The sequence below is a fragment of the Gymnogyps californianus genome, chromosome 3 (genome assembly GCF_018139145.2).
Source record: "Gymnogyps californianus isolate 813 chromosome 3, ASM1813914v2, whole genome shotgun sequence".
In the NCBI taxonomy this organism is placed as follows: Eukaryota; Metazoa; Chordata; class Aves; order Accipitriformes; family Cathartidae; genus Gymnogyps; species Gymnogyps californianus.
In genome coordinates, this window is record NC_059473.1 from 126,788,124 (window position 1) to 126,806,687 (window position 18,564).

At 63.2% G+C, this 18,564-nt stretch overlaps 2 protein-coding genes across 8 annotated transcripts; both read right to left on the minus strand.

Moving 5' to 3' along the window:
* Window positions 1-1,831: 1,831 nt before the first annotated feature.
* On the minus strand, window positions 1,832-4,746 carry STMN4 (stathmin 4). Of its 6 annotated transcripts, none has more exons than XM_050894236.1 (5): window positions 4,712-4,746; window positions 4,151-4,246; window positions 3,236-3,441; window positions 2,846-3,037; window positions 1,832-1,891 (listed from the first exon to the last, which is right to left on the minus strand). In XM_050894236.1, exons 1-5 carry the CDS (start codon window positions 4,722-4,724, stop codon window positions 1,832-1,834), a joined length of 567 nt encoding a protein of 188 aa, XP_050750193.1. In that variant the 5' UTR covers window positions 4,725-4,746. The 6 variants fall into 6 exon arrangements, with proteins under 6 accessions (XP_050750193.1, XP_050750194.1, XP_050750195.1 ...); XM_050894237.1 differs by having other exon boundaries at window positions 3,236-3,444; XM_050894233.1 differs by lacking the exon at window positions 1,832-1,891 and adding an exon at window positions 2,202-2,345.
* An 8,580-nt stretch (window positions 4,747-13,326) lies between these two features.
* TRIM35 (tripartite motif containing 35) lies at window positions 13,327-18,070 on the minus strand. 2 transcript variants are annotated; one of them, XM_050894148.1, is made up of 7 exons: window positions 17,992-18,070; window positions 16,990-17,437; window positions 15,835-15,930; window positions 15,190-15,420; window positions 14,993-15,015; window positions 14,383-14,504; window positions 13,327-14,051 (listed from the first exon to the last, which is right to left on the minus strand). In XM_050894148.1, exons 2-7 carry the CDS (start codon window positions 17,431-17,433, stop codon window positions 13,486-13,488), a joined length of 1,482 nt encoding a protein of 493 aa, XP_050750105.1. In that variant the 5' UTR covers window positions 17,434-17,437; window positions 17,992-18,070; the 3' UTR covers window positions 13,327-13,485. The 2 variants fall into 2 exon arrangements, with proteins under 2 accessions (XP_050750105.1, XP_050750104.1); XM_050894147.1 differs by having other exon boundaries at window positions 15,835-15,966.
* Between the last annotated feature and the right edge of the window lie 494 nt (window positions 18,071-18,564).

Genomic DNA, 18,564 nt, shown 5'->3' on the forward strand with positions numbered 1-18,564 from the left:
GGTGCAAGGGGGCCGATAGCGCTGGAGGGTCAAAGGAGCCCAAATCTGCTGCAGTCCCACCAGGCTGGGGTTTTTTTGGGGCGTTGGGGTAAAACAGACCCATTCCCTTGATGCACGTGCTGCTTCCCACCCTAATTTCCCTCCCCAGTCCCTTTCCCATTCCCAGTGTAAGTGACACTGGGATGCCCCCCTCTAAAAAAACCACACACAAGACATCGCACAGATCATGAGAAAACGAAAGAAATGCCAAGGCAGTTTATTTACAACTGTTGTATACAAAAAAAGGACAGCTCGTGCCACAGCTAGAAGAGCCCCCTCCGTCTCCTTTGCCCGCTGCCCTCTCCCGTGCTCCCCTCCCCGGGCTGCTCCCCCCCGGGGCTCCGGGGTCCGGGCGAGCATCTCGCGGCACATGTAAAGAGACATGGTTCCCTCCAGACCTGAATCAGAGCTTGGAAAGCCTTATCTGGCCATAGTGGAGACCAAACCCTCTGTTAGCATCAGGGTTGGAGGCTGACGAGGTGCCAGGGCATCGCAGAACTGGGACCACTGCCTGCTGGCAAATGGGAGAGGAGGGGACATACCCACCCCCCCGGCAGAAAGGAGACTGTCCTTCTTCTCGCGCTGGGAAGGATCTCACTGCAAGCTCTGCTTCGCTCACCCTCCCTGGAGGCAAAGATCCCCCCAGGAGATTGAACAGCAGCTCCCACAAAGCATCTCCTGGGCTGGTCATGAGCTGTTGGTGGGGTCCCAAACTGGCCTTCCTCCTGCCCTGGTGTCACCAGGAGGTGCCATCACTGTCCCCAGGGGCTCCCTATGGCCGTTGTCTTCTCCTGCTCTCCAGAGAGGCATCTCCATCCCACCTCTGGCTCTCCAGCCTCGGCTCCCCCAGCTCCTCTTTCCCTCTTGTTTTTCCTCGTCCCTTCCATCACGGTTTCCACAGCCCTGCCCTGTTTTCCTCTCCTGCTCTCACTGTTCATGGGGGTTATCTCCCTTTTCAAATAACCATCTGAGCTGCCACCTCTAAAAGCCGATGGCTTTCCAGCTGCTCTACAGCAGAAAAGGGGATTTCATCCAAGAGTTCCCGCAAAGATGATTCTCAGGAGGTTCTTACAAAAAAAAGCAGCTCTTTGGGAAGTCACGGGGCTTTTCAGTTTCACCCTTGAAAAGGATCATCAGTTTCTCCTACAGCTGGATAAAGCCTTTGGAGCAAGCGAGCCTCACTCCCTGACCACCTCCAATGGGGGGATCTCTTCTCCCGCTTCCCCAAAATGGTTCTGTAAGGTCTATGGGCAAATAACGCCCGCTCCGGGCAAGAGGCCCTGAGTCCAGGCGGGAAAAAGGGAGGGAGGGACACCAAGAGATGCCGCTGCCCATTGATGGGGTGGGATGGAGGAGAAGAAAGAAGTCGGAGGGATGCTCACCTGCCCTCCCTGCCTGCCCAGCACCAAATTAAAGTCACACACGAAGCACATTTCCCCCCCATTCCCTCCCCACCCGCTCCGTTGTCGTCCCCCCCCGCCTTTTCCCCGGCGGAGGGGGCCACCTCCTCCGCTTTACCAGCCCTTGGCTGTCTCCTCCGGACCTGGTTGACGGGCGGCGCGTGAGATCCACCAAGGAGGTGGGCATCCCGAAGCCGGCACCCTCCCGCCCACCCTCCCTCCTTTCTCCTCCCTCCCCACCCTCCCCGAAACGAAATAGGATGGCTTCACTGGTCAACTCTTTACATTCACGAACAAAGAAAGCAGAGGAACGTCCACCCTTCCACCATCCGACCTTGCGCTGCGGCAGCCTCCGCCACCTCCCCGGAGCTGTCAGTCCAACCATCGCCTCTTTACCTGGAGGCTTCTTCCTTGAGCTCCTTGTTTTTCCTCACTTCTTCCGCGTGTTTGTCCTGTGGGGGGGGGGGGGGTAGGAGGGAAGGAGGAGGGGGGGACACGCATTAGCTTGACGGACTTCGGGGTCCCCACGGGCAGGCCAGCGGCTTCGGAGGGGTTCGAAGGCACGAGGGCGTTCGCGAGGTTCATCCCCCGAGGGACACCACCGATGGGTCAACAGCGTCCTCTCCTCCCCTGGGGTGTTTTAAGGACTGTGGAGGCACTCAGGGACAGATTGTCCTCGCCCTCTAGCTAGGAGGTAGACGTCAACCAGACGGGATGGACCGGGAGCCCCAAGGAGATGGGGTTAGCTCGGATTGTCCTTCATTATCTCGTGCTCTCTGCCTCTGACCCAAGGCTAGCTGAGGCGTTTGGAGAAGGGCACTGGGCGAGCTCCGTGCAGAAGGGATGTTTTGGAGGGAGCTGGAGGTGGTGAGGGTGGGACCTTCCGTGCTGAGGTTGGGAACAGACCTGCTTCGGGGAGAGAGAAGAGGTCTGCACAGGCTGGCAGGGTGGAAGCATCTCCTAGCACGGCAGCACAGACCCCTCCAGCTCCGCCGGGGAGCTGACGGCTCCACGGCCTCTGGGGAAGGGACCAGGGGAAGATCTGCCACCCGGGAGGTGGAAAAATTGCAAGCGGTGGGTCAAGGCCACCACGGTGGGACGCGGGGAAAGCAAAGGCTTTGCATGGCTGCAGATGAGATGTGGGTCCCAGCTCTCCACCCGCCAACCGCTCATGAGCCTACGGACACGTCAGGCTTGGTGGGTCCCCGGGCAGGACCTCCCACCCCGGGTGGGACGTTGGTTTGAGTATTGCTGCATGGTGGGAGGGGAAGAGGGACCCCCCCTTTGGTGGTGTCCCCAGGGGGTAATGCCACCGCAAAAGCCTTGCAGGGTGCCCAAGTGTCCTGTGACACCCTCCTGGACCGGTGTCCCAGCACGTCCCCCCTCCCTCCTCACCGGGCTCTCACCTTCTCCTGCAAGCGCTCCAGCATGGCCGCTAAATGGGCCTCGCGGTTCTCCTTGTTGGACTCCATCTTCTGCGCCAGCTTCTCTTTGGCCATTTTGATGAAGTTGTTGTTCTCCTCGATGGCCTTCTGGATGACCTCCCGCTCGTGCTCCCGCTTCTCCGCCAGATGCTTCAGCAGCTCAGCCTCTTGGTACTGCACAGGCAAAGCGGACACGATGGCCGTGTGGACCATGGGTCCCTTCCCCTCCTGGCCAAAAACCACCCTCTCCAAACTCAGCGACATCCCCAAAAGTGGGGTGTACCTTGCTGTGTGAGCACCCCGAGCGCAAGGTTGCGTGTCCCCACGGCACGTCCCCATGCCGCTCTGCCATGCACGAGCCACCGGACCTACCTTCCTCCTCTCCTCCGCCGCCTCCAGCTTCTTCTGGATCTCCTCCAGGGACGGATCACGCCGCCGGGGCAGGGAGGCATTGAACTCGGGGATGCCATCAAACGACGGGGGCTTCAGGATGACCTCGAAGGACTGCCCCGAGGTGCGCTTGTTGAGCTCGATGACTTCCATGTCGGAGATGACACACCAGGTGAGGTCTACCGTGTCTGCTGGGAGAGGGGCACGGGCTGACCGCCGGCATGGGTGCATCCCACCCCTTCGGGCAAATCATCCCGGGGTCCCGCACCTGCAGCCCCCCCAGTTGGCCCACCACCTTCCCCGATCTCCATGGGTTTCACCCAAATCCCTGCACCCCGAATGTACCCCTGTGGCTCAGCCCCGGTGTCGTGGGTTGGGGTAGGGACTAGAAGACACTCATCAAGGGGGCTGAGCTGGGAATATTTGGGCGAGCTGAGGGGCTGGGCAGCCCCCCGAGGGAGAGGTGAGCAAGCAGGGCAGAGTTCAGCCCTGCTTCGGGGACTGGGAATGGGACCATGAAACCCCTTTCCAGCTGCAGATCCCCCCGCAGCTAGCCAGGACGAGCCCTCCCCCCCCCCCAAAAGGCTGGGCATCCCCCTCTGTCGCCTCTGGACCCACTGACATGAATCAGTCTGAATCACCCGGCGCCGTCTACCTAAAAATACCGAGCCCATGCCTGGTGCTTCATGCAGTGGAGCCGCGGCGGAGGGGGGCTGCCTGAGTGTCCCCCCCCCTCCCCGACCCAGTCCCCTGCTTCCAGCCAGTGCCAGCAAACTGTGGAACCACCTCTCTCAGTTTGACGGTGACCCTGCTCATGCCAAGGGGGGTCTGCAGCCCCCCCGTACCCCCCCCTCCGTTCATGCACCCCTCAACCGTGGTTGAGCAGCGGGTTCCTACCTTCATACGTGTACGCCGGCTTGTTCAGGGGGTCCGAGAGGAAACAGGAGCAAAAGAGGGAGACGAGAGGCAGCTCCTTCATCTTCTCTTTGTAAGCTGGGAAGAGATGGTGGGATTGGGGTCAGAGGGGGTGGGGGGTCCTGCCAGGCATCCGCGGCAGGGGCTGCCGTGTGCCAGAGAAGGGCTGGGAAGGGGACGGCGGCTGGCACCGAAGTTTGCCCAGATATCGCAAGCAGGGTCATCTGGGTGGGGGAAGCAAGGCGTGCAAAGGGGAAACTGAGGCACGCAGAGGCGGGGTGCTTTACTGGTGGCCACATGGGTTATGTCTGTCCTGCTGTGCTAACCACATGCATGACCCCTCGCCTGTCACCACTGGTATGCCACGAGCATCCCAGGGCAGGGGTTAGCCTGGGACAGAGACATCCCCCGGGGTGGTTTGGATGGAGGCCCGCTCAAACTGGGGGTGCCCCAGCATGTGGTAGGTGCCAGGGTTGGGTACATGGGGCCGAGCAAACCGTGCTGTCCCCCGTCCCCACACGTGACCCCATAACGGTGCCGTACCAGCCAGAGTCATGGCGTGACAATCCTCGGGCGTCTGCAGCAAGAGTGTTCCTGGGCCTGGGGGAGGAAAGAGCCAGGATCAGTGCGGGGTGTCCCAGGGGCTGGGGGCATCGCCCAGCCCTCTCTGTCCCCCGCGGGACAGCTGCCCACACGTGGCCTCACATGCACGCTGGGGGTGCTGGGGTGGGCACCCGCTGGGGGCACGGGGTGGGCACGCACTGGTGTGGTGTGGCAGGCAGGCGCTGGTGTGATGGGCACACACTGGTGTGGTGGGAGGGACACACTGGTGTGATGGGCACGCAGATGGTGTGGTATGATGGGTACATGCTGTTGGGATGGGCACAGACTGGTGGGATGGGCCCATACTGGTGTGATGGGCACAGACTGGTGTGATGGGCACACACTGGTGTGGTGTGAGGGACACACTGGTGTGATGGGCACACAGATGGTGTGGTATGACGGGTACATGCTGTTGGGATGGGCACAGACTGGTGTGATGGGCCCACACTGGTGTGATGGGCACAGACTGGTGTGATGGACCCACACTGGTGTGATGGGCACACACTGGTGTGGTGGGAGGGACACACTGGTGTGATGGGCACACAGATGGTGTGGTATGATGGGTACATGCTGTTGGGATGGGCACAGACTGGTGTGATGGACCCACACTGGTGTGATGGGCACAGACTGGCGTGATGGGCACACACTGGTGTGATGGGCACACAGATGGTGTGGTATGACGGGTACATGCTGTTGGGATGGGCACAGACTGGCGTGATGGGCCCATACTGGTGTGATGGGCACAGACTGGCATGATGGGCACACACTGGTGTGGTGGGAGGGACGCCCTGGGGAGGTGTGATGGGCACACACACGTGGTGTGATGTGATGGGTACGTGGGGTGATGTGACGGGCACGTGCTGCTGGGATGGGCACCCACTGGTATGATGTGATGTGAGGGACACACGCTGGCCTGATGCGCTGGGCACGCACCGCTGTGGTGTGACGGGCACGCACACTGGGACGCCGGCAGCCGCCGGTGGGGTGTGCCGGCCACACACAGCCCTTCCCCGCTCTGGGCTGCCCGACGTCTGCACAACCCACGCGTGTGCACACGTGTGCCGGGAGCAGCACGCACACCCACGCACACCCACGCACCCCCACCCCCCAGGCAAGTGTGACCCCTTTGCGCAGCCTCTGCTGCCGCCCAAGCCCACCCCTGCTGCCAGCCCCACTCGTGTCTAGAGAGCGCCAGTCCTCAGCTCGCCCCTTGCCAGAAGGGCTGACGCACCGGGACCCTCTCCCGCATCCCACTGGGACCCTCTCCGGGGGTCTCCGTGGCTGTGGGTCAGGTGTGGGGGCATCCCCGGGAACCCCTCCCCATCCCTGGGGTGCAGAGCCCCAGGGTGAGTGCAGGACCTGGCATGGGTCGTTAACACCCAGAGACTCCTTAAAACCCGGATAAGCCAGGGCTATCCCCCTTTCCCAGGGTTTCTGGGGGACACAAACGGGGTGTCGGTGGCATCAGAGGGGTTTCCCGGTGGAAATGCCCTTCCCGGCTGTGCCAAAGTGGGGGCTGAGTTTGGTTTTTGGAATTATTCATGGCTTTTTTTTCTAAGGGGGAAAAAAAATCCTTCTTTAAAATAGGGACCCTTAAATCCTTGCAGCCCCCCAGGGAAGGGGCAACCCCAGCATGGGCATCCCGGGGCCGGCAGGGCACTGCCGGCTCCCACAGCCGCCGCACACCCCGACCCAGCTCGACCTGGGGGGGTCCCAAGAAATCCCAACGCCTCGTTCCCCATCCTGCTGGGATCTGACACAGGGATCACGCAAATAACCTGCCCGCAGCTGCCAGGGGTTGCCGGGGGGGGGAACAGGGACAACATTTGAGGACATTCTGTCGGGGACACCTTCCCCGGAGATGCTCCTCCTTTTTTTTTAGGTGACCCCTGGAGCCAGGGCTGGTTAGGTTTGGGGGTTACCCAGGGGGTACCCCCACCCAGGGCTTTCCTCCTCGCCTGGCTGAAGGGTTTTACCTTAGGCGGCTCTTGCCGAGGTGCCAAGGCAGGGCAGGGATGCTCTGACGGCTGCTGTGCCGACACGAAGCCGTGCCTGGAGCTCTGAGAGCCCGGCTGGAAGCTGCCCGCATGCAAGCAGGCAGCTGAAAGCATTTGCCTTGCTCCTGCCTCCCCGCTCCTTGCGTTACCACCCCAAAATCCTCATTTCCCCTGGGTTTGCGGGGGGACCTGGACGCATTTCATGCTACAGAAACCCTTCTCCCAGACCTCACGTGGCGTTCAGGCCCTGGCTGAAGGATAAAATGTAGAGATCACCCATCAGACCCAAAACGGGGAGGAAGATGGGGTCCATCCCCAGGCTGGGGCGGGGGGGAGGCGGATGGTGGGCTGCCAGCCCCACTCCTCCTCGCTGGATGAAGATGCTGTTCAAGGTGTTTGGAGGCTCCTCCGAGAGGGAAACCCCCGTCCCTGCTGAGCTCCCTTCCCTCTCTTATTTCCCAGCCCCACTGCTCCCCGACCCGCGTGCCCAGCCCCAGGGGAGCGGGGTGCGGTTGGGGCCCTGCCGCTGCTGTCACCCCCAGGCTGAAACCTCGCTCAAAACCCCCCCAGCTGCGGGAACGATCCCGCTCCCGGCGAGGCACACGTGGCAGGGAGGGGGCCCGATCCCACCCCAAAGGGCTGCAACCCGGTTTCACACCCTGATCTCCACTGTAGATCCCCTGAGATGGTGGGGGGACCCCCCCATCTCCCATCCCCTTCCCTGGAAGAAGCACCCAGCAACGGAGGGAGGGTATGGAGGAATGGAGGGGGGGTCCCCGCTCCCTCCCCTGAAGCTGGCGAGGCGGTGGATGCTTTCCCTCCCCTCTCGGGGGGAGAGGCAGGATGGCAGCCGCCTCCTCCCTTCCTCCCCTTCACTTTTTCCCCCCTCCTTGGAATAAATATTTCAGCGCCTGCTGAGAGCAGGTCACCTCCGCCAGCATCCCATCAATAATTCAGGCTGGTCCTGCCCTCCGGGGGGGGGGGGCTCCGCGCCCCTGCACCCACATTTGGGGGGGAGGGGGTGTGTTCTGGGTGAGGCAACGCACCCTTCTGGGGGTCCCGAGGATGCTGAGGGTGCGGCCGCCCCCCCCCCCCCGGAGGGATGCTGAGGCGAGGCAAAGCGGAGGATGCTGAGCCCCATCCCTGCAGCCCCTCCCGTACCGTGGGCGTGGGTTGCCCCACGCCCCTGCGTGGCGGGGCAGGATGAGGCCCGCCGAGGATGCGGAGGTAAGGAGGTAGAAGGGGGCGCGGGGGGAGTCTCCAGCAGCCCGAGCTCGGCTGTTGAGACGGGGCGGGGGGGGGGGGGGGGACGACAAGACCCCCGGCTAATTCCTGCTGTCCAGGAGGATGGAAAACGCCCCGCCGGGGGGTTCCGTGCCTGCTCGGGTCGGGGGTCGGGGGGGGAGGGGTGTACCACCCCAAAAAGGGGTGGGGGTGCCGGGGGGGGGGGGGGGAGACTGCCCCGGCACGGCAAGAAGGATGCTGGAGGGATGGGGAGGGGGACAAAGAGGGTCAGAGAGCGACATCCAGGGACACCCCCCCCGGAAAAATATCCCCCCCCCCCCTTCAACCCCTCCCCAAAAACTTTTCAACCCTTCGCCTCCCCCAAAACCACCCCCCCCCGCCCCCGGCACTCACCCCACCGCCGGCGCTTGGGCTGCTTCTCCGCGCTCTCCGGGCTCATTTAACGCGGGCGCGGGGGGTCTGAGCGGAGCATCCCACCCGGGGGCCCCCAGAGCCCCCCCATGACATCACCTCCCCGGCCGGCGATTGGCGCAGCCGAATCGCCACCGTTGATTGGTCCAGGGACTGTACGAACCGGGTACCAGCCCGATGACATCACGCCGAGCAGCTATTTTCGGGCTGGGCCGGGGGGGGGAGGAAAAAAAAAGGGGGGGGGTTTAAAAAAAACAAAACCAAAAACCCCAACAAAACCCCCACATTAAAAAGGGGGAAAAAAAAGATAAAAGCGAGGGGGAGGCTGGAGGCAAAGGTGGGTGGGGGCGAGGGGCCGGATTCGGCCCGAAAAAGGGGGTTTTGGGGGGTTCGGGGGCGGGGGGTGATGGATTGAAAGGGCTGAGCGCGTGGTGGCAAGCAAGCTTTGGCTCTCTGCTAGAGCAGGACAAAGCTGGAGAGTGACAAAGTGACAAAGAAGGGGACTCGGAGGGTTTAATGGGGCCCTGGTGGCATCTCCAATGGGGCCAAACCACCCCGCTCCCCTCCCGCCCCACGCCGGTGCAGGCTATGGGGTGTCCTCTCCACGATGGGGAGCAATGGGGTGACTTCTCCATCCTCCCACAGCCGGGATGTGGCACAAGCCCGGTGTTGACCCATTCCCAGCCCCAAAAGCACGTGAGGACCCATTATCCTCCTTCTACAAACCGGGCAACGGGAGCTCGGAGAGGCCGAGTCCCAGATCCCGAAACTATTTTGGTGCGATGCCGCCGTGGATGCCGGGGCGAGCGGAGGTCCCCGGGGAGCCCCAGCAGAGGTAGGACACCTCTTTAGGGCTGTGCCCTTCCTATAAACTGACTTTCCTTCCCCCCCAGCTCTGCTTCACCCTGGCCTATTTATCACCGACGGCTGCGTCTGATGGTGATCACAAGCCCGGCACCTCCGGGGAACCGTGCGGGTATATTTAGGCACCGGTCTCCTCCGTTATGCAATGGGCGGCTGTGGGGAGGTGGTTTCCCCCTGGAAAACGAATGTAGGGTGGCTTTGCAAAGCCCACGGCCTCAGGACATGGGGAAGGACAGGGTGACCCAGCTGGGAATGCGGGTGACATCGCACGTGTGACACTGCGGCTCAGCCATTTAGCTGATGGTGGGGCATCTGTAACGCGTCCCGCTGAAACTCGACGGCTCATCGCTTCCCTCCGAAAGGATCCTTTAATGCTCGGGTGATGAGCAAGCTCCGCGCCGGAGCCCCCCTGGCTCGGCAGGGTTCGGGTGCCCACTCAGGAGTGGGTGCCGTGGGTAGGATGCCCGTGGGACGTGGAAGGAGCTGCAGAGGGAACGGAGCACAGCCCTGAGACGGAGGGGTCAAAGGGGAGGAAAGAGTCAAGACGCAGCGGCCAACTGGGGGACAAACAGCCGTTGTGGGGACCCACGTGGCTGTGGGACGGTCCCTGCCGTGGCTGGCACCGGGATGGGTGGCACCCCATGGCGGGGGGGGGGGATGTGCAGGGGCTCTGCTCAAATGCTCCTTTGAGCTCCCCGTGGTCCAGGCTCGGGGCACAAACCCCTCCCTGCCACCCCGCCTCGATGGCCACAGTTTAGCTGCACGGCTGGCTGCAGTTGCCGGAGCCGGGGGAGATGCTGGGAGCGCTGGGGGGGGGGGGTGTCACGTCCAGAGGTGCCTCCTTGTCCCCCAGCTCCACAGGACCAGCGTTTGGGGGGACAGAGCTTGGTTTCAGCTCCTGGAGCCCCTTTGTAAGGCTGTGGCTCTGGGGACACTCGGTGACCACCATCCCTAAGGGCTGTCATCCTCCACCCTGCAAAGCCTCCTGGCTGCTCCAACGCCGGGAACTGTTTTTCTCCAGCAGCATGTGCTGGTCTCAACTAAACGAGGCACAGAAAAAGGAGGCCAAGGAGATTTGGGTCTACCCAGGTGACGGGGACTGCGGGCTGCCATGGGCCATCCCTTTCCCATCCCCACCAAACCCTCCCTGGGGTCAGCCTGGTGTGGGATCCATCTCCAGCATAGGAGATGGCAGGAGGTGGCTGGAGGAGAGGTTGGCCATGGAGCCAGGCTGATTCTGGGGAGGAAGGAGCCCCGGCAGTGAGAGGAGGCCACAGGAGAAGTGCTGGGCGAAGGGTTTGCCTCTTCCCATGGCTGCAGCCTGCTGGCTTAGGGAAACTTGCTCGGCATCCCAGTGCCAGCATCCAAACCCTTCCCAGGCACGGGTGGGAGAGACGGAAAAAACCTTTCACCGTGGGCACGCAGCGCGTGGGACTCGTCTGCAGCTTGTGGTCCATCCGGGCCGGCCCACGAGGACGGCCATGCGGGAAGGTCTGTGTGTCCCGGGATGCCCCTCTGCCGAGAGCATCCCTAAGGATGGCGTGAGTGTATACGGTGTTTCCCCCGAGCCCTTTCCCGTCCTCCAGCCGTGCTCGGGGTGGGGTTGCAGGCCTGGAGGTGGGCTCTGCATCCCCCTCCCTCGATTCCTCTCCCAGGGCATCTCCAACCTCCCCCCAAAGGTTCAGTATCCACAGATCCTTCAGGAAGAAGACCCCCAGGTTTGGACCCTCCTTGTCCCAGAGGATTCCTGGCCCTGGGAAGAGCCGGAGGGAGCAGCCAGCAGATCCCGGCCATCCCTGCCAGGGCAAAGGCTTTAGCCCCAACCCACCTGCCCCAGCGCTGGGGACCCGGGTGCAGGATGCGTCCCCAGGACCCTGCATCCTCCGGGCTGCCCGAGGGCTGTGCACACCCCGGGAAACCTCCTTGGGGGGGTGTGGGGGGGGTCCCCAATTACCCCCCACCTCTCCGGGATGCACCGGCCCCAGCGCTGGCTGGTACCCGGGGCGAGGGAGGGCTGGGGGGGGGGAGGCGGGGAAAAGGTGCTGTCCTCCCTCGGATTGGGCAGAAATGACATCATCGCCGGGCTGCGAGCCAATGGGAGAGCCGCCTGCCTCTCCGAAATATCGTCCGTCCCTATAAATGGGGGGTGGGGGGGGTGGGGGTTCAGTACAGCCTGATGGGGTGGGGGGCTTGACTGCAGCAACCTCAGCCTTCCCTCGGTTGGATTCACGCCCCCTTCCCCACCCAGATACCGGGGAGCCCCACTCGCACCCCACGCCCACCCGTGGACCAGCGGTACCCACCCGCCCCTCGCAGGGGAGCAGCGCCGGGATGGATGGGGATCGGGATCCCGGGCACGCCGCAGGCTGGAGCGGGACCCATCGCTCCCTTCCTCGGCATGAGCAGCCAAAAATGATGCTAAAATAATAATAATAATAATAATAATAATAATAATAAATGAAATCCTAATTGCTGCAAGGAGGAAGGTTGGAGCCTGGAAAAGGTCCTGCAAGTAACCGGCGTGTCCCAGGCGGGATCTCAGGCATCGGGGAAGGATGCGATGGCTGCGGAGGAGGGTCCCACGCAAAACCTGCCGGCCCCTCACCGGAGCTTTCTCCAAATCTATCCCCCACCACCGGGTGTGCGAGCAAATGCTCAGTCCCGGGGAGACATCACCCATCGCCTTCATTGGGAATGAGATTAAGCTCAGGGGAAGACGCAGGTACCTTTTATTACACTAAAAAACGCAGAGTCCTAGGGAGCCAGGCAGTTCCTTAATTCATATTGTTCCCTGCAAACCAATTTTTCACCAAGTGATTGGGAAAAAAGTCAAAATGTTTCAGTTTCGCCACCCGAAGCGATGCCTCATTTCACCCTTTGTTGCCATTTTTGACACCAGGCACCTGCTCCGGCACTCGCAGCCGCGGGAGGGAAATGCTCCCTTCGGACCTGACAAAGAGAAATGCCTCGTCCTGCTCCAGCCCCGACAACTCAAAGAGCTTGGCCAGTTTTTTATTCTTCCCAAATAACACCTTGCTTCTGCCCAAATTGGCCGCGGGATGCCCAAATTTCCAGATAGTGCCAGCTTTTTGGGGGGTGATGGGCGGCGTTGGGGTACGGCGCAGGGAGGGAGATGGGATGCTCGCACCGATTTTCCTCCTTTCCCCGTATCCAGGGATGCTCGGTTGGAAAGAGGTAACGTCAGCCGACGTAAGGAAGGCGGAGGACCCCTGGGGTCGCCCCCGCGCCGCACGCCTCCAACATCTCCCCTTTTTGTTTTTCCGCCGCCAGCTCTTGTTCCTAAGGAGTATCCTATGCAAATGGTGAGAAACCATGGAAACCACCCGTTAATATCAGCATCCTGCCAGCGAGGTGCTGGCCGGCCGGGCTGCGCCAGGCAGCGAGGGCAGCACAGGCAGCGCAGCCCGCCAGGCACCCTCCCTTTCCCCAGGGCATCACCTTTAAACGCCAAGGGTTCGCCAGGGTGGAGGAAAAACCCTTTTTGGCATGATTAATATCTGGCCAGAGCCAGCACGGGGTTGCAGAGGGTGTTTTTTGTCTCCCCCCTCATCCCACCTCGAAGCCTCCTCCACCTCCAAACACCAACCGCATGTCATCACCTGACTCCCGGAGCTGGGGATTTACAGAGAAGCCCCTCAGAGGGGTTAAAGTCATGGGGAGAAGGGTCGGAGGAGATGGGTTGTTACTCTCGAGGATGTCCCCATTAATGGTTTTTCTTGTAGAGGGGAAACACACGCTTCTGCCTGCCTCCAGCCAAGCCGTGGGGGATTTTCCCGTCCCCAAGGCGTGTGGGCAAAGGCCACCGTCCCCTGCTTCACCCACCGCAGGGAGACACGGAGCCCGGCAAGCTGCAGCACTCAAACAAGCTTGGAAAGCCCCTAGGTGGTTTGATTTACTATTTACAGCCCCCTGGCAGGGAAATAGCTTCTCCCTGAAGCCTTCCCAGCTTTGATCCGTGATGGAGAGGGGCCAGAAAGGAGCCGGGGCGATTTGGGCACAGAGAGGTGCAGAGCCATACCAGAAGAGCAGAGTGTTTATTAATTATATATATAAAAAAAAGAGACAGTACATACATAAATTCTTTTTTCCCTTATTTTTTTTTCTGAGAAAAGCTGAAAAAGCATCTGGAGAACCCCAAACGCAGGCAGAGGCGGTGGTGGCAGGAGATGGCGGCCACTAGACAGGGACATCCTCGTGGACGCGGACCCGGAGGGGACAGATGCGGAGCGCCTCGGGCAGCGTGCCCACCGGCGTACCCCCCACGTAGAAGTAGGGGAAGACGGTGCCGCCGAACTTCTCGTGGAAGGTGTAGATGTGGGTCTTGCGGTCGGCGTCGTAGAAGGAGAGCTCCCCTTCGTCGCAGTCCAGCTCCACCCGGATCCGTCTCAGGTCGCCCAACGCCGCCTCCGAACGCGCCGTGTTGGATGCTCGGCACGTCTCGCCGTCCTTCCCGGGCAGGCGGTAGATGTACCAGAAACCGGAACGAGCATCGTGGTGGAAGGTCCAGTGGGTGCCACTGCGTGGCTGGGCCACCCCCACTCGCCAGTTCGTGATGCCACCCAGGTCCACCTCCCAGGTGTGGAAGCCGGTGGAGAAGCCGCGGGAGCCCAGGATGCAGGGGGCCGAGGTGAAGCGCTCGGGGTTCTCCACCAGCAGCTTGTAGCCCCCGTTCGTGACGCTGGCGAGGTCCTCGGACACCGAGAGCCAGCCCGCCGCGGAGTTGGGGTCGAAGCTGAAGGGGACTGTGGTGGGGACATGCGTGTTAGGAGCCTGGATTGCTGCAGGGATGAGCTTATGGATGGACTGCAGCCCGCCATCTATCCATCCTTTCCTTTCTGGGGACAACCCAGCTCACCATGGAGAAATGCACCCTCCAGGGCTTCCTTTTCAGGGTGCAAGTGCTCCAGAGCACCCTTTATGCTCTCCAAACCCCCTTCCCCAGGCCCATCAGCCGCAGGCATGGCTGCTCCACGCTCCTCTTCTCTCCAGCACCCACCACCCCTGGGGCTGCCCCACGCAAAGGCTGCTTTAGCCCTGGGATAACCACCCTTTGGGGGGGACCCAGCACCTCACCTACGGTGATGATCTCCAGCATCTTCTTCCACACGTTGTACTGCAGCGAGCCCAGGTACTTGGCGACATCGAGGAGCATTCCCGAGGGCACGGCCTCCGGCTCCTCGGCCGTGCAGGCGATCCTGGGGCAGGGGCAGAGGATGGAGACGGGTCAGGGATGGAGGAAAGGACCCGGGCTGGGTCTCCTGGCACCCTGTGTTTTGGCAGGGGCTTCCCCACCAGCACCCCACATCTCCCGAACCTTGCTCTCACCCCAGGAGGGTGGTGAATCACCCCAGGAGGGTCCCAGCACCAAAATCCCCCCAACATCAGGGTTTTCGTGCTTCCCCCAAGACCTGCAATGCTGCTTTGTTTCTGCACGTGTGCCCCCCCATCCTGCCCGGAGGCACCCAGGGGTGCTGCCTGGCCTTGGGGACCCCCAGCACCTTCTTCTGCCGGAGCACCCAGACCCAGATGGGACACATGGGTACGGGAACTCGCTTGGGGCAGAGACCTCACTCCGCAGCCAGGCAGGAGACCCCGTTCAGCCCCAGGGAGGGGACGTGGGGGCTCAGCCACCCCAAGCACCCTGTGTCACCGGGCAGGGGACGCGGCAGGGACCGGGACTTACCTGCGCTTGCGGTTCTTGTGGGTCTGAAAGAGAAGGAGACACCAGGCATCAGACCCCGACCTGTAAGGGGTCACGGGGGCTTGCAAACACCCAAAGGATCACCCAGCACCCTGCTCGCGCCCCGGCAGAGGAGGGAGGGTGCCACGGCGACGGTGACACCCTGCAGGGCATAGGGCAGCACCCTGGCAGGGCTTTACCATGAGGAAGGTGTAGTCATCCTCCTTGAGGTCCGCCTGGAGCTGGCGGGCTTCGTTGAGCAGGGCCCGGCTCTCCTCCGTCAGCTGCTTCATCTTGCCCTCGATGAGGCCGTGCTTGCGCCGCGTCTCCTCCTGCAGCTGGGCCAGCAGCGCCTTCTCCTCGCCCCGCAGGAACTCGTGCAGCTTCTCAAACTCCCTCCTGATCTGCTCCTCCAGCCGCACCGCTTCCACCTGCCCCACGTGGGGACGTCACCACCCTTCCTTCGGAGCCCCCAACTCCCCTGGGCTCCCCCCCATCCTCCCCCTAAACGCTCCTCCGGAGCCCTCCGAGCAGCTCCGGCATTCAGGGACTCGCTGGGCTCCCACTGGGACCACGCTGCCCTCCCAAAATCAATGTCCCTGCTGCCACGGCAAGCACAGCCCCATCACCCTGGTCCCCAATTCCCCATCCGAGTCCTTCCTCCCCCCCCAGCATCGCTCTCCTCACTCAGGGATGGAGCAGCCCAAGATGGGTGCAGCGTTCCACCCCAGAGCCAGCTGCATTCCTACCCAGGGCGTGCGCACGCGTGTGCATGCGTGTGCATGCATATACACGCATGTGTCAGGATCAGGCCCCTTGCCTCCCTGCCAGGAGGGACCACGCACCTGATTGTGTTTGGAGATGGACTCGTAGGAGCGATGCACGGCCCCGAAATCCTTCGCCTTATCCCGCAGGGAGGTCTCCATGTTCTTCAGCTTGGCCTGCGGGGAGGAGACGCCTTCAGGACCCTCGCAAGCCTACGCCCAGGGTTTCCAATGCGGAAAGACAAGAGCCCCAAACCCAGTAGGACGAGGTTAAGCAGGATCCTTGCTCAATCCACCCTTTCCCCTCCTACGGCCGAGGTCTGCCAGCGCTACACGGGGTCAGCTCCGCACAGGACCGTGCAAACACGCCGCCCCTAAGCAGCGAGGCAGAGGAGCTTTGCTCCGTGGCAAATCTTTCCCCCCTCCTTGTTTTTAAGCCCTTCTACCGAGGCACCGTCAAGTCCCTGCCTGTCCCGGTGCTGCAGGCAGCCGCTGCCCCGCTCCCACGGAGGCTCGGCACCGCGGGCAGCCCGCCAAGCCTCGTAAAACAGCAGCACCGCAGCCAGCCCGCGACATTTGAAATCTGGCTCGTCCCCCGTGGGCTGAGTCAGGGCGGCAGCAGCTGCTTTCCCGGCTGGGAAACACGGCGGGTCCTGGCGTGATGCCCGGCTGCCGGCCGGAACCCATCTCCTCCTCCTCCTCCTCCTCCTCCTCCCTGTGCAGCCATCGCCCGTCCTGTCCCATGGGGCTCGGGGCTGTCTCCCCATCCCACATCCCTCCCCGGTTGGGGGAATTGTGCAACCCCCATCCCAAACACGCTCCCAACCCCGAGGCGCTGCTGCAATAACCAGCGTGGCCGGATCCAGCCCAGCCCGGCGGAGGATGAATGAGCCAAGGAAACACGGGGACCGCACCAAACCCCTTGGAGCATCACCCCGCTCCCCTTTCCCGCAGGGCAAACAGCCGTGCCCCGGGGGGACGGGGTGGCACTGGGTAATTATTAGGCAGGGAGAGCGTCGGGCAGCGATGTGGCAGGGGCACTCCCGCGGGGACCCACCCCCGCAACGTGGCTGCTTCATCTTTCATCCCGGGTACAAGCACGCCGTGCGCGAGCCAAGGCTATGCGCTGGCAAGTTTGTGCTAGGGTGTGCGTGGGCTGCACCCCTCCCGATGCCGGGATGCTTCTCCGTACCATCAGTTTTACCCCCCCCCCTTCCCTCAGGGAGCATCCCTCACCCTGAAATCCGCCGCCGTCTCCTGCACCGCCCGCAGCTTGTGCCCTTCGTGTTGCTTGGAGCTCTGGCAGACGAAGCACGCCAACTCCTTGTCCTCCAGGCAGAAGAGTTTGGCTTCCTCGTGATGCAGGGGACAGAGGGCGGCCGCCCGGCCCCACCGCTGCCCTTCCTCCTTGAGGATCATCTCCACCAGGTTGTTGAGCGTGTGGTTGACGCGAAGGTCGTCGAACGAGGAGGCCTCTTTGCAGACGGGGCACACGTGATGCCGGTGTTCCCAGGAACGGCTCACGCAGCCCTTGCAGAAGTTGTGGCCGCAGCAAAGCGTCACGGCTTCCCGGAAAGGCTCGTAGCAGATGGGGCACAGCAGTTCTTCCTTGAAGGTGGCCGTGGAAGACGAGGCCAAGGCCACCGAGCTGCTGGCCGAGGGGCTGGCTTCCTTCTCCATGGCGCTGGGGAGAGAGGGGATGGAGGGAGGGATGGATGGAGGGAGACCCGAGCGGGGCTTTCCCGGAGCCCAGGCTGGAAAAACAGTCCCGTTCCTGATGCAATCGGTTTCCTGCCTGTGACTCACCCCGCAGCTCCCCTCCCCGGGCAGGAACCCGCCTGAGTGACACCGCCCCGGGCCACTGGCAGCCGCCAAGGGCGGGCAGGCTCCGGTCGCCGCGCCGGCATGCGGCGGGTCCGCCGGGAAGGGACCGGGGACCACCGGAGCTTGCGTGGGGCTTGTCCCGGTACCCGGACCCTCAGCCTCGGGGCGGCTCCCGTGTCCAGACCGCCAACCCCGCTGCCCGGACCTGGACCCTTACACCCGGTGCCTGGACCCTCACCCTCGGGGCTGCTCCGGTGCCCGGACCCCACCCCCGGGGCTGCTCCGCTGCCCGGTGCACTAACCTCGGTGCTGCTCCGGTACCCGGACCCCGGCGCTCCCCAGTGCCCGTGCATGGGGGGTGCCCAGCGCCGTGCACCCGGGACACCGTCGGGGGGGGGGGGGGGAGTCCCTTACCTTGCCGAGGGCGAGTGGCAGCGCTTGCAGCGGCCCCTCCGCCTCGACGGGCGGTGAGGGTCCCGGGAGGGCGACTGCAGCATCCCGGAGCCGGGGCTCGTCCGGTGCTGGCGGCGGCGAGGGCGCCCGGGGGGGGCGGAGCGGGGCGGAGCGGGGCGGGCGGGGGCCGGGCTGCAGCCGCCGGGGAGGGCCCTCGGCCGGGCACGGCCCCACGACCCCACCGCCCCCGCTCCGGAGGCTCTCCCGGCCCGGCCCCACTCACCCCCCGCCCAGGATTTCAGCCCTCCTGCTGCTGCTGCTGCTGGGGGGCATCTTCACCGGTTCTTGAAACCCCCTCCCTGCTTGGCCCGTGGGGGTTTAGGGGTCTCCTGACCTGCCCCCCCCCCCCCCCCCCCGTGGGGCTGGGACCGCTGACACCCACTTGCTCGCCTCCCTCTGCGATTACAGGAGCTGGAGGCTACAGGGTTCTCCGGACATCCCCTGACTCCAGGAGCTGGCGCTTCGGCGGTCCTGGGAGCCCGGCAGAGCGAGCCGAGATATGCTGGGTGGTGTCTGCCGCTCCTCTGTCCCAGG